This window comes from Aulonocara stuartgranti (assembly GCF_965226115.1).
Source record: "Aulonocara stuartgranti genome assembly, chromosome: 12".
NCBI classification, from domain to species: Eukaryota; Metazoa; Chordata; class Actinopteri; order Cichliformes; family Cichlidae; genus Aulonocara; species Aulonocara stuartgranti.
Genome location: NC_138948.1, coordinates 35,447,232 through 35,462,465, shown reverse-complemented (window position 1 = coordinate 35,462,465; position 15,234 = coordinate 35,447,232). Strand labels below are relative to the sequence as shown.

The window sequence follows — 15,234 nt, the reverse complement described above, 5'->3', positions numbered from 1 at the left end:
GTGACCCATCCCATGTCCATCCAAGAGAGGTGGGTTAGTGCAGCTCGGACAAGCCATTGTATCTCTGCCCAGAAAGCCAGTTAGCGGCTAGCTGACTAAGCTATCAGAGTTAGCTCCAACGACGGACACAAGTTATAGCAAGGACTGCATGGGACATAACACTTTAGACAGGCGAGGCTGCTTGTGACATTATCCACCAAATTTCCCCTTGTGGGACAATTAAAGGATTATTCTATTCTATCCACTCTGCCATAGCCTGGTTATAGACTCAGCACCCGAGTGCCTTCATTGCTATGTATGGGTGACTTCAACCATGTCAGCTTTGACTACACTGCTAACTTTCACACAGGGAGAGAATTGTAGACCTACTGTATGCTAATGTTAAGGATGCATACAGTTCCTCCTTCGTCCCCCGACTGGTACGCCATGTCCCAGTGGCCCCCAGAATTACAGGCCTGTGACTTACACGTCATGAAGACACTGGAAAAATTCATCCAGCTCCAGTCTATTGTCATGCCACAACAGGATCCCCTTCAGTTCCCCCACCAGCCCCGCCTCGGAGCTGAGGACGCCATCATGTACCTGCTCAATCATGTCTACGCCCATCTGGACCAGCTCTCTACCCTCTACACCACAGACTTCATCCACTGCACAGAGACCTGCCATCTTCAGAAGTTTTCTGATGACTCTGTGGTGGTTGGATACATGGGTGATGAGAGTGAGGCTGTGAGTAAGTCCTTTGTCACATGGTGCAAGCAGAATCCTTTGCAGCTCAATGTGACAAAGACCAAAGAATTGATTGTAGGGGTCCTCAGGAAGCACAAACTGGACTCCAACCTGCTGCTGACCTTCTACTGCTCGTCTATTGAGAGCCAGCTGACATACTGCATCACAGCATGTTATGACAGTTGCACTAAGGTGGATAGAGGAGTAGTCAAGGCAACACATATGATGACCTGTGGCCCTTTCCCCTCCCTGATGGACATCTATTCCTTCTGCTGCCTCAACAGAGCAACAAACATCAAGGACAGCTCCCACCCTGGTTTTGACCTGTTCAACCTGCTTCCCTCAAGAAAGTCGCTACAGGTGCATCGGCACAAAGACTGACAGACTCAAAAATAGTTTCTTCCCAAAAAGCTATAACCACCCAGAACTCACACGTTCACTGACTTCTTCTCTTTGGCTCTAACGGAGGCGGTTGCATCTCTCTCCCTCTCCCTCATCTTATCTTTCCTGCTTGGTTTCTTATGTCCTTGTCTAGTTTTGTCTAACTTTAACCCTCAGAGAGTCTCTCAGTCATGTTCTATAAAACCTAAAGATGGGCTCTGAGTACCCAGACTGTTCTTATTGAACACAGATCATTGACGGACATTTAGATCTGCTCTAAAATTGGATGCAGCTCGATCGCACTAAACCCAAACAACCACCATTTCTCTCATCTAACTACCCAAGTTACTGCTAGAAGGACCTCAAGGCCGAGGGTGGCTGAAAACAACAAATTCTTCTCCCTTATAACGAGACTGTGTTATGGCTCTCTGCGCTACACCCTTCAAGGCGCAGAGAGCCTAAAAGGTTGGCTGTAGGACTGTTTACTTCTGCCCAACCGGGTGAAGGGACACTCTCTCAGCTGAACACAGGATACACATGCGCACACACACACGTATACAGACACAGACATACCCTCATCCCCCTCCTCCCTCCAAACACCTCAGATACTTGCCTCCAGCGCAGAGATGCTGCAGGACTGGATGCTGCTGTCTACACCGGGAAACTCTTACCACATACCCACCACATGGTTTTTTTGTTTTCTGTTCTCATACTGATCTCCTACTAGAAGCTCAGTCTGAGATAAGTTCTCTTTTTCTCTCCTCCATGGATATTTAAAAAAAAAATACTGTCCATATGTATATAGCGCAGCAGAAACTTATAATCATAAAACTGGATATTTATAATTGAGCTATTTGTACATATTACATCTATTTCTTATATTTTGTAAACTTTGTACTAAATTAAAAAACAACATATGCAGTCTGTTACTGTTCTCATTGTCTTGGAGCAACTGTAACCTTATAATTTCCTTAGGATTTGATAAAGTATTCTCATTCATTAGAATCAGAATTTAGATTTGAACATTTTTATTTTTATGTACAAATATTATTTTAATATTATTATTGTGTGTGAGGGTGAAAAGCCCAAAGTTTTGGAAGAGGCATACAGGCACTGTGGAAAAAGTAAAAATGTGTGTGAGTTCTCTAAAACCGTTTTTGTGAACACTTTTCTAAGTACCGTATGTTTTAAAATGTGAAACATGATTTTATTGACATGATCATCAAAGAACATGATTTTTACAGGGAGTGCAGAATTATTAGGCAAATGAGTATTTTGTCCACATCATCCTCTTCATGCATGTTGTCTTACTCCAAGCTGTATAGGCTCGAAAGCCTACTACCAATTAAGCATATTAGGTGATGTGCATCTCTGTAATGAGAAGGGGTGTGGTCTAATGACATCAACACCCTATATCAGGTGTGCATAATTATTAGGCAACGTCCTTTCCTTTGGCAAAATGGGTCAAAAGAAGGACTTGACAGGTGCAGAAAAGTCAAAAATAGTGAGATATCTTGCAGAGGGATGCAGCAGTCTCAAAATTGCAAAGCTTCTGAAGCGTGATCATCGAACAATCAAGCGTTTCATTCAAAATAGTCAACAGGGTCGCAAGAAGCGTGTGGAAAAACCAAGGTGCAAAATAACTGCCCATGAACTGAGAAAAGTCAAGCGTGCAGCTGCCAAGATGCCACTTGCCACCAGTTTGGCCATATTTCAGAGCTGCAACATCACTGGAGTGCCCAAAAGCACAAGGTGTGCAATACTCAGAGACATGGCCAAGGTAAGAAAGGCTGAAAGACGACCACCACTGAACAAGACACACAAGCTGAAACGTCAAGACTGGGCCAAGAAATATCTCAAGACTGGTTTTTCTAAGGTTTTATGGACTGATGAAATGAGAGTGAGTCTTGATGGGCCAGATGGATGGGCCCGTGGCTGGATTGGTAAAGGGCAGAGAGCTCCAGTCCGACTCAGACGCCAGCAAGGTGGAGGTGGAGTACTGGTTTGGGCTGGTATCATCAAAGATGAGCTTGTGGGGCTTTTTCGGGTTGAGGATGGAGTCAAGCTCAACTCCCAGTCCTACTGCCAGTTTCTGGAAGACACCTTCTTCAAGCAGTGGTACAGGAAGAAGTCTGCATCCTTCAAGAAAAACATGATTTTCATGCAGGACAATGCTCCATCACACGTGTCCAAGTACTCCACAACGTGGCTGGCAAGAGATATATATATATATATATATATATATATATATATATATATTTTTTTTTATCTTATTCTTTCCCAGTTAAATTTACCCTTCATTCTAATTTGTGTTGTACAGTTATTTCATTTTTAACCTTAATTTATATTTTATTCCTTCCTAGTTAAATTTACCCTTTTTAATTTTTCATATTTATTTCCTGTCTTATTCATAGCCTTTTCCTTTTTTGTTTTCTTTAGGTCACGAGCAGTTGTCCAAGCATTTCACTACATATCGTACTGTGTATGACTGTGTACGTGACAAATAAAATTTGAATTTGAAAGGGTATAAAAGAAGAAAAACTAATGACATGGCCTCCTTGTTCACCTGATCTGAACCCCATTGAGAACCTGTGGTCCATCATCAAATGTGAGATTTACAAGGAGGGAAAACAGTACACCTCTCTGAACAGTGTCTGGGAGGCTGTGGTTGCTGCTGCACGCAATGTTGATGGTGAACAGATCCAAACACTGACAGAATCCATGGATGGCAGGCTTTTGAGTGTCCTTGCAAAGAAAGGTGGCTATATTGGTCGCTGATTTGTTTTTGTTTTGTTTTTGAATGTCAGAAATGTCTATTTGTGAATGTGGAGATGTTATATTGGTGTCACTGGTAAAAATAAATAATTGAAATGGGTATATATTTGTTTTTTGTTAAGTTGCCTAATAATTATGCACAGTTATAGTCACCTGCACACACAGATATCCCCCTAAAATAGCTAAAACTAAAAACAAACTAAAAACTACTTCCAAAAACATTCAGCTTTGATATTAATGAGTTTTTTGGGTTCATTGAGAACATGGTTGTTGTTCAATAATAAAATTATTCCTCAAAAATACAACTTGCCTAATAATTCTGCACTCCCTGTATAAAACTTTTATTCTTATGCTTTGAATAAACATGTCAGATTTTCATAAAACATTCATTTGTATGTTATAATGTTTTTCTACACCATGTGTAATTTTTATAGAACCTTTCTTTATTCTATGTATAATCATGTATCTTTGAAAAATAAAATATCTAATCTTATCTTTTGTACTTTGTGGTTATTGAATAAATATTAGCCACTGTGGTGGGGTGTGGTCTGCGGTGCGGCTGCAAGGTAGGCGGACGCATGTGGACGACAATCACACCTCGCTGGCTTAAAGTCTGAATTCAGTCCTGACTGTTTGTTCATGTTGGAGTTTGTGGCTGCAAGCTGGAAAGCTGCAGCCAGTGTGTGAACGACAAGCGTGAATAAAGTGCATGCTGAAAAGCATGGAAACATGGTCGGGTCTGCCGTAGATTAATTACAGCCACATATAAACTGATAAAAACAGATGGCTGAAAGAAATGTTTGATGGAAAAAGGAAAAAGAGTGCTGCTAAAGAGTGCTGCTAAACTTTGAGGTTCTAAGTCACCAATGTTTAAATAAGAAAATGCCAAGAGGAGACTAGCAGCCCTGAGTCTGCATGCAAAACATGAAAACTCCATAGCAGTGATACTTGTTCTTACATAAGTGCAAACATAGGTGGTATTGTTCAAGTGAAACAAGAACATATCATTTTGGGTGAGGGGAGGAAGACGGGAAAAAAGACACACTGTGGAAAAGAGCCAAAGATTAATAATAAATAATGATTAAAAGCAGAGTGGAGCATAAGAAAATAAATCCAATAAAACCACATCATGGGAAGCCTCCGGCAGGCTAGACCTATTGTAGTGTAACTAAGGGAGGATTCAGTCACCTGATCCAGCCCAACTATATGTTTTATGAAAAAAAAACCCAAAAGGTTTAAGCCTTAACAGTAGAGTGTGTCTGACTCTGGTTGCACAGAAGAGGGCCCCGAAAGCTGAAGGCTCTGCCTCCCTTTCTACTTTTAAAAATCCCTCAGAACCAAAAGTATATTTGATGACTTTATGGTGTACATTTGTGAGTTATACCAGGGAGTCCATTAGCTCTAAATTTGAGGAGCACAGTATGCAGACTTGAACGCACTGAAGATGTAACACTATTAACAAGATAATCAACCTCTGTGGGAGTAGCGTTTAGGTAGCTCCCCTGCACTGTGTTGGCACATGGTTCATTGAAAGCATCAACTTTCCCTCACTGTGATGCACAACAGTTTAACAGTAAGACTTTATGCCTAAAACCAGGACTTTGAAACTTCATTTAACATTTTAGGTGAATTTCTTGTTTAAAAACAGTTGCTTCTGTAGTGTTATAACAACATTTTTGTAAGGACACTGTTTTCATTTCCCCTCCCTTTAGGACCCTGTCATCAAGATACCATTCAGCAATGTGTACCAGCATGTGTGCACATACCGGGACCTGTACTATAAAACATTTGAGCTTCCCGCCTGCCCACCTGGTGTAGACCCGATCGTCACCTACCCTGTGGCTTTGAGTTGCCACTGCGGTCGCTGTGCCATGGACACATCTGACTGCACCTTTGAGAGCCTGCAACCTGACTTCTGCATGAATGACATCCCTTTCTACTACTAAAAGAAGCTCAATCATATTTAAACACATTATACAGAGTATACGGAAGCTGCCCTGTTGTTTAGAATCAACCAGTAATTACAAAAAAAAAAAAAAATGTTTCTGCTATCGAAATAAACACATGATGAATATTTCTCTCAAACAGTGTCTTAAAAAAAGATAAAAGGTAATTGACGCCTGACGTCTGAAAGTTGACGCCACAGCTGGAGTAACTTTAACTTTCCTCATATCTTAAGGCCAGCAGAGATTCAAAATGACATCTGTGTAAAATTTACATGGAAAAAAGTTCTTTCTGTAAAGTGATATATAACCTAATTCAACAGTTTATGAAGAATTTATGTCCCATTGCTAGTTTCAAGTCTTACTGATGTGACACGATGCATTCACTTCATAAACTGTGGATCCGATTACAGTCAGCCTTAGTAACTCTAATTTGTGACTCTAATTGGATTTCATCTACTTTAATTGGACATTAAAGTAGGCAAGAAAACTACATTGAAGATGGTTGAGCTGGCTAAACGCTGGTGGTAGAGATGAAGATGGCGGCTTGAATGGATCACCTATTAGTGAAGAAACGATTTGACTTTTACCAATGGGATCTTAATATCATAGCTGTTAACCTCCCTTGTGGCCATAAAATGTGGAAGCTGCAATGCCCATCATGTTGAAAAGAAAGTTCAAGTTCTCTGTTCAGCTAAAAGAGACTTTTTCACTGGGATGTCAGACCTCAGGATCTTAAGCAGAGAAACAGCCAGTTTTTTATTGATGAAAAATGTATTTCTTTATTTCTTTATGTGAAATAATTATGGAAGATAAGCAGTCAGATCGGGGTGTCGCTTCAGAACGCAACAACTGACAGCACCTTGGGTCATCCCTTTGTCGCTGACAATGTACCACCTGTTGGTCTTTTCATCATAGCACTCCAGATTGCAGAATAAGCCGCCATTGTAGAAACCTCCAACCACATACAGCTGGTCCTCCAGCACTGCAATGCCGAAGTTTTTACGAGGGTGTAACATGGGAGCAACGTTGCGCCAGCGTCTTGTTCTTGGGTCATATGCGATGACACTACGCAACTGAGTGATACCGTTAAAGCCACCAACCTGTGCAGACAAAGGACTTGTTACAGTCTGTAACGTAAAAATGTTCTGTTGTAAAAAAGTAAATAGGTCTCCAGATTCCAAAATATCTGATTCTAGGGTAATTATAGAAATCACATTCCAATAACCCAGTACATGGTACTTGGAAAATAATACAGACTCCCAAATACAGGTACAGTAAACATTCCATGTTTGAATTTCTGTCCGTAATAAGAGTATGTTTTAAGCTCTTCTTACTACAAAGATTTCGTTATTGTAGGCGACCACGGCTCCCCCAGTCCTCCCGGTTTCCATGGGTGTGATCAGTGTCCACTGGTTGGTGTCAGGGTTGTAGGACTCAGCACATGACAGAGGTTCATCTTCAGTAAGACCACCACAAATGTACACCTAGAAATTAAAATCAAGTTTAAGTCAAAATTACTAGTTAGTTTGTTTGCTTGCTTGTTTTAATCAATTTTAAATCATGCCTTTTATCTGTTTTTGTTTCTAATGTCTCTGTAAAGCACTTTGAATCACCTTGTTGTTGAATTATGCTATACAAATAAATTTGCCTTGCCTTGCCTTGCCTTACTAGAATTAAATGTTTCAGCTTCCAGAAAAAACTTACAAACACTAAAAATGTCTGTGAAGGTTCTCAGTCATCCAGGTCATCGTATTCTAAGGAGCTTGGAAAGAAAAGCATCTGGACTTCTTTAAGTTGCTTGAAGACTTTTCACCTCTCATCCGAGAAGCTTCTTCAGATCTAAGAGTCAAATGGTGGAGAGTCCCAGATTTAAGCCCTGTGGGAGTTTCCCCCCAAGAGGGACAAAGGACCCCCTGATGATCCTCTACCTAATTACATGAGCCAAGGTGTGGGTCACAATCAGCCAGGGTTTCAGGTGAGCTCATTGTGAAACCTGGCCCCACCTTATCAAGCGAATTCCTGAGATCAGATGGCCCAGGATGTGAGTGGGCGTTAAGACGTCTGGGAAGGGAACTCAAAACTAGATTATAGATGGCAGACAGCTGGTGTCGTAAGCCACCGCCTCTGTTCAAAGATGGTCGCTCACAGTGGTCATAAATGGCTTCTTTCACTCCTCTTTCAAACAATCTGTCCTCCCTGTCCATAATGTGAACATTGGCATCCTCGAAAGAGTGACCTTTGTCCTTTAGATGCAGATGGACTGCTGAGTCTTGTCCCGTGGAGGTGGCTCTTCGATGTTGTGCCATGCGCTTGTGAAAAACTAAAAATGTTTTCATCAGATTTCTGTGTAGCTACTTTGCATAATAGTAGTAAAAATCTAAAAATGATGGTGTTATCCTAAAACATTTAGTTTTAGCAGAGGTTTGCTGCATTTATTTTCTGTATTTTGCAGACTTAAAAAATATGGATGCAGAAATTATAAAATTGCTATTTTTCACGATGTGAGGGTGAAGTAACCATAACCTTCTCCCTGAGCTGTTGGATTAATGGTAATAGAAATATTTAGCTTAAAAATAAAATATTATAAAACTGATACAATTCATAAACTATTCATATTTTCCACAGAAAGGTCCAGTGATGATTAAGCCCTCAAGCTGAAAAGTACATTTGCAAATCAGTGCCATGTTAAGCAAAACAAATAAAACAGGAATAAAGAAATTGCCAAACCATAATATTCTTTTTAAAAAAACATATGTTTACTGAGATTAAATTAACAAAGAGATCCCAACCGAACCAAAAAAAACCAAAACAATCCTTTGCAGGATTGTTATAAGTTTGCAAGAAAAAAAGTACCAACCAAGGAAAGAATGTCTTTCTCAATACTCATGACATAAATCTAAAAAAAATAAATAAATATTCACTTTTTAAAAATTACTCCCATTGGCCAGCTTTATAAGACTATTAAAAAATGTTTTTTGCACAGAAACTCACAGAAAAGTAATATTTTACTGTGCTCTCATGTTCCAGTGCATAAATGCGTTGGTTGGCTGGCTCCAAAAGATAATAAATCCCCATATGTTGTAAATCCAACTACATAGCCTTAAAAATCATTTTTACAGCCAGACACAAAAGGCCAAAAAAAACCTAATCCATATGGATAGTGTCCTGGCTACAATTTGGGTTTGTGACTGCTTTGGGACGTGTACTGACAGATTAAGGCAGTGGCAGGTGCATTTCTAATGGAATTATGTGACTGTACATTTTATTGACGCAGCTTGTTAACCAAGGTTGTTAGCATTACCAGTTAACTTTGTCCACCACTTTCTCCACAAAACCAACATGGCAGAGATCTTCCACTACCTCAATTCCACTTACCTTGCCGTGTAGTGTTGCAGCACCAGCTTCTGCCCTGGGCTTGTGCATCGATGCAATCATAGTCCACTGGTTGGTGTCAGGCTCATATCGTTCTGCAGTTTTCAGTTTCTTTTGGTTTTGGCACCCGCCCATAGCATATATGCAGCCATTCAGTGTGGCCACACTGAGAAAGCCCCGCTCTTCATGCATCGGCCCCACCTCTGTCCAGGTTTGGTTGGTGAGGCTGAACCTTCTCACATGACGTGAATAGCTTATGAAATCAAAACCTCCGATGCAATAGACACATCCATTGAGGTAAGCACAACCGTAGAATCCCAGAGAAGCATACCGTGTCCAGCTCAGCGGCACCCAGTGGTCAGCTCGGACATTGTACAACTCAATCTTGACACTTGGGAAATGACTCACCCATCCACCAACGGCCAATAAGACTTCAGACGGCAGGCGTGTTTGGGGCATAGGTCTCTCCACAATGGACTCATTTAGCATCTTCATGGCAGTGGTTACCATATCCATGCATGCCGGACTACTACTCACCACATCATTTCTGCTCACAGTGCCAACCAAGTACTCAGTGGGTATTAATAGTAGGCGGACCTGGATGAAAACAAGAATCATAAGGGGAAAAGGCAAGAAATACAACATTAGACTGTATATAAGAGTTGGATGTAGCCACCATGCCACCACCCATTAGTGAAGTATAGCACTATCCCTATAATCAAAATGTCATGGAATCACCCAGATAGCTATGGTAGCTCCTGGCATTGCCTCCAATCAGCTGTGGCATTGCCCTTAAAGACCCTAACATTACCTGTAAAGAGCCACAGCATCACCTGCCAAACAGCAATGGCAGGTCATGGCATTACCTCCAAACAAGCAGTGGTGCCACAGTCAAGCTTCAATGCCATTATCTGAGCACTGAGTAACCTCCTGCTGTAGAAACAGGTCCCACAATGAGGGTGTGTCCTGTTGTAAATGCCTAAGGTCCAGTCAGTAAGTTCTGGCAGAACACGATGGGCATAGTCAACTTTTCTGTCAGAAAAGCTAAAGTGCAGTTCAGACACATTATCAATAATGCACTTCTGAAAGTACAAAACAACGGCCAGTTTTATCTGGACGCAAGTGTAAATAATACTTTTACAATTTATTAAGGACTAAATGATGAGCACCTTCTGATGCACACTCCCAAGTGAATTAGAAACAGCCCCCCCACCCCCACCCCCAATGTGATTAAGAATGAAGAAGAATGATTCCCCTACATTAACTCTATTACCAAGCCTTAAGTTTGAGTAATTCTGCCATTGCAATTTTAGCTTTTTACACGTCAGCCATAAAAGGCTGATGGGCGAGCAGGTGGGCGGCCTGGACACCCAACTCTGTAAACACAATAGTGTACAATCAAACTTCTTTTTTTTTTTTTTGCATCAGGCATCAAGCTTATGTTTTATTTTTTATTCCCAATTCAAATTGCTACAGCGGAAGTTGCTTTCTATACTTTCAAACTGTACCATTCATTCAACAGCCCCTCACTGAGTAATAAACAAAATAAATGCACTTAGAGGTGCAATTAAATTGATATCCCATTTTCAGTTACCTGCTTGAGCAGTGCGGGCATGTCACACCCACGTTCCACAGGGGAATAGTTGATCCATCTGAGAATGGCCTCAAACACAGTGCTCTCCTGCTTCACATTGAGCTCATCATTCTCGATAAGATCTGATAGTTGCTGCACAGAGAGCTGAAGGAACTCCAAGGAGAGTGCACCAACCTCTTCAAAGTGATGGAGGATGTAGAGAAAGGCCTTTCCCCTGAGGTCAGGACAGTTGTGTAATTGTGCCAGATTGTAGATACTGACGCAGTTATTTACACAAAGCTTCCTCTCCAGGAAGTCGCAGCAGGCTTGAATGACGCCAGTCACGATAAAGTGGTCTGCTTCCGCCAACAGCTCCAGTACATTGTCCTCCGTCACCACAACAGATTGGGTGTAGGCATATTCCAAAATGAGGCTCATTGCTTTTGGAGACACAGTGGGGAAGTTGTAGATCTTGTTTGATGGTAGTGGTTTGTAGCAGAAGAGATCCCTGTGCAGATTCAGATCAGCATTTTCACATTGTCTCTCTGTCATGGAACTTAAAAAGTACCTGATGTCGTGCAGCTCATAGTTAAATAGCATTTGTATAATTTTTCAGCTGCATGCTTACTTGAGCAAACTGTGATCAAAGAGATATGAAATTAAAGTAACAAAAATCTAAAATGACTTGATTTCAAATGGGCAATCTCCTATTTAAGGTCATCTATTCAGACGTGCAGAAAAACATTCAGCATTGCTGCTATGTTTAGACAGACAGAAAGATATAGAGTTGTCTAGGCATTGTAGCAAATATTCCTATACAGTAACAGGGTTAGGGCGACAGGGGACAGCAGGCATTAAATAGCTGCAAATATAATAACTGAATTTCACATTATCAAATTTACTGACTAGACAGAATTGGAAAGAGCAGACATGTCCCAATGCAACAGAAATGGCATATCATTGGCCACCGCTCAGTCTGGCCCCAAATTGATTACCTGCCTATTTAGACATACAATTTCAGCTAAACTGGTGAAGGCACAGCTAATATCACCACTGATGTGGTCCTTTTGGTGCAGGCCAGTTTGTGCACAAATTTATTAGAACTGCTGCTGCTGTTGTCGTGCTGATGAAATATAATCAGAAAGCCAGTTTATAGCGTCTGTAATCTTTCAAACTACCTCTTAACGGCTCATTGTGGAGTCAAACACAAACCTACACTATATATGTATCCCAACAAACCTCCCAAAATAAATAACTAAATAAAAATACAGGACTGATTTTTTCCCCCCTAAAAATTGCTCCAGAACATTTCTAGTGGTCAAAAAGTACAGTGTAACATTGAAACCTCCCAATACCTGCTGCACTGTGTTACATGAAAACTTTGAAGTAGGATAAATGCAGAACCAACCACAGCCAAACAACACAGGCCTGCTCACCTGAAGTATGCACTGCAGTTACAGAGGATGATCCTGTGAATTTTAAACTCAACATCTCCAGCTCGGATCACAGAGTCACAAACCTCTCCATCCAGAAAAAGCTCCCTAAAGACGGTACTACGGGCGCTGGTCATTATTCAGATGTTACTCAAGATGTTTAAACTTCTAAAAAATCTCCTGTTTAGTGTTTTCCTTTAGAGATCTGCCTACAGTTTGTGAGGTACTTTGTCTAAATTACTGATTACGTTAACGTATGCTGCCTGGAAAGTGTCACTACTCTGTTTATATTTGAAAATCATAGTGTATCATTCCGTTAACTGACTGTGTGCACGTTAGCATATGCTACTTCCGGTGCGGAAACGCCTTTGGGGAGCTTTGTTTCCGGTGTCCTATTCGCACCTGGTTTATGGTCCAAAACAAGTTAAGCAAATGAATGAATCAAGCGGCAATTTACATTTCTATAGATGTCTTGGGCATTTACCCAATATATCTGTAAATGATGTTCATCGACTTGTTGATATTTTTTCCCTGCACCTCAGGGCAAAAGAGAAAAGGGATTCAAATGTTATATTTCTCAGCTGTCCCTCGTTTATCGCGCGTGTTATGTTCTAAAAATAACCAGCGATAGGTGAAATCAAGTTGCCAATTTTATTTTTTGACGGTGCAAAACGTTTCGTGGACATCGTGGACATACAGTACTGCACTTCAGAGTCACACTGCCAGCGATCGATGCAGCGATTCTGTACTGTACAGGAGAGACGTCACGGAGGAGATCGTCTGCAGCGATCAGGACACAATGTGACATAAAAAAAAATAAGCATGCAAACTTGCACTAAAAAAAATCTGCGAAACAGCGAGGTGAAAGGTGAACCGCGTTATTAGCGAGGGACCGCTGTAATTTTGAAGGTAAGTCACAACATACTCTTCGTAAATACTAATGTATAGAAACCGTTACCAGCAATCATTCATTTTTTGTGTGGCTTTTTTCAGGGTTTGTTAACATGCTGTGTAGGTGTGTACTTGACTAGCTGATCTCGACATAATGGGGGAAACATCTGGTTTGACTATAGTTCACCTGTAGTTTGAATGCTGAACATTTGCCTGTTTAAATCATGAGACCAGTCACTATACAGAGATGTGCTTCTGAATGTGGACGAGGTGTCTTCTGCTGCAGTGATGCAGTTCTGCTTGTGTTGAGTGATGTAAACAACTGATCGATCTAAACTCTTTAAACGTAAAAATTGATCATTAGATTTTTTATGACACAACAGCGGTGAGTGTTCCCACCTTCTGCTCTTTGTAACTTAACGCGATCTTTCCGTTTTCGAGTTTTGGACATGATTTTGGAGTATATCTTCGCAGTAGCGATTGACCGCAAAGTAAGGCTACCGGAAATGTACAACCCCACATCCGGTCTCAAACCAGGAATTTAGCATTTTCTCGTACACAGGGTCAATTTGGTTCCACATATTTGTGAGAGCAAGCATTCTCTGTCATGAACTTAAACAAGAACCGATTGAGCTCAAGGATGAGTGACTCCCACTTGCGTGATATTTTATGCATCTCAACCACTTCCCTCAAAGCACACCTAATTGCTTTACTAAACTCTAGATCTCAGTATCACCCCTCTCATTAGTCCAGGGATGCCCAAATTCTGTACTGGAGAGCTGCTATGCATGTTTTAGTTCTTTCTGGTTTAGCACAGTTGAATCAAATGAAGAGCAGGCCTCCAGGAGTGACATCCCTGCATTACTCATGTGTTTCTGAACAGTAAAAAGCATAAAGCATGCTAATGCAATACACAAAAGGAAACGTATTTTGTTAAACTCTTAAGATTTGGTTTTAACTGTTGATGTTATGCTCTTAATTCATAGTTGAGTGTGTTGTGTACATATTGTGTAAATTTACAAATGTGTTTATTTCTTGCAGCAAGTGAACTTCCAGTTGTGCAATCTTCCAGTATGTGAAAAACTTTGGCTTCCTGAAAGGTCTTGTAAAAGTCAAAGGGCGAAATTCACTTTAAAAAAAACTTTATTGATAACAGAACACTTTTCATTACTTATAAGGCCTGTTTAAATGTTCATTAGGCAAAGATATTGCAAACTCATGGAAATTTAGGGTATTCTATACAGTTTGTTCAATGTTGTCTGACTCTCCAGATATAAATGAAAGGTGGAATTGTGTCTTTAGAGTTGTAAATGCTTGCCTGAGTGTCTTTTATTTAGGTACATTTCTATTTTAAAAATAACGGGTAATTGTGACTATTAAAATTGTTCTTCATTATATTTTCATGTAACTTTGTTATGAAAAAAAAAGTCAAAAGGAACCATTGGCCCCCAGGCATCTTCACTTTATAAAATTTGGCCCTCTTTGCAAAAAGTTTGGACACCCCTGGCCTACATAATAAGAAGTACACAATTGGAGTTTTTTTTTTAAATTAAAAAAACTGTTCGATCGTGGCTCAAGAGTTGGGAGTTCGCCTTGTAATCGGAAGGTTGCCGGTTCGAGTCCCGGCTTGGACAGTCTCGGTCGTTGTGTCCTTGGGCAAGACACTTCACCCGTTGCCTACTGGTGGTGGTCAGAGGGCCAGGTGGCGCTAGTGTCCGGCAGCCTCGCCTCTGTCAGTGCGCCCCAGGGTGGCTGTGGCTACAATGTAGCTTGCCATCACCAGTGTGTGAATGTGTGTGTGAATGGGTGGATGACTGGATATGTAAAGCGCTTTGGGGTCCTTAGGGACTAGTAAAGCGCTATATAAATACAGGCCATTTACCATTTACTAGGGCTGCCACGATTAGTCGACTAGTCACGATTACGTCGACTATCAAAATCGTCGAAGACTAATTTAATAGTCGACGTGTCGTTTGAAGCTTTGTACGGAGCCCCGCAGGGGACATGGGAGAAAAAAAAATTAAGACAGACTTTTGCGAGATCTCGCAAAAGTTGAATTCCAACAATGGCGGCAGCTACTTTGTTGTAATATTACTCTTTCTGGGTCACAAAATACACTTTTAAGATATTTTGAGGC

At 40.9% G+C, this 15,234-nt stretch overlaps 2 protein-coding genes across 2 annotated transcripts in view; one reads left to right on the top strand and one right to left on the bottom strand.

The window, feature by feature from the left end:
- LOC309718862 (glutathione hydrolase 5 proenzyme-like) overlaps window positions 1–15,234 on the top strand; it is an 88,699-nt gene that overhangs the window by 20,068 nt on the left and 53,397 nt on the right. The gene's annotated exons all lie outside the window — the stretch shown is intronic.
- Window positions 6,612–12,581, bottom strand: LOC309718863 (kelch-like protein 10). The gene is made up of 5 exons (XM_082554472.1): window positions 12,210–12,581; window positions 10,795–11,281; window positions 9,204–9,797; window positions 7,163–7,312; window positions 6,612–6,928 (listed from the first exon to the last, which is right to left on the bottom strand). Exons 1-5 carry the CDS (start codon window positions 12,341–12,343, stop codon window positions 6,629–6,631), a joined length of 1,665 nt encoding a protein of 554 aa, XP_082410598.1. The 5' UTR covers window positions 12,344–12,581; the 3' UTR covers window positions 6,612–6,628.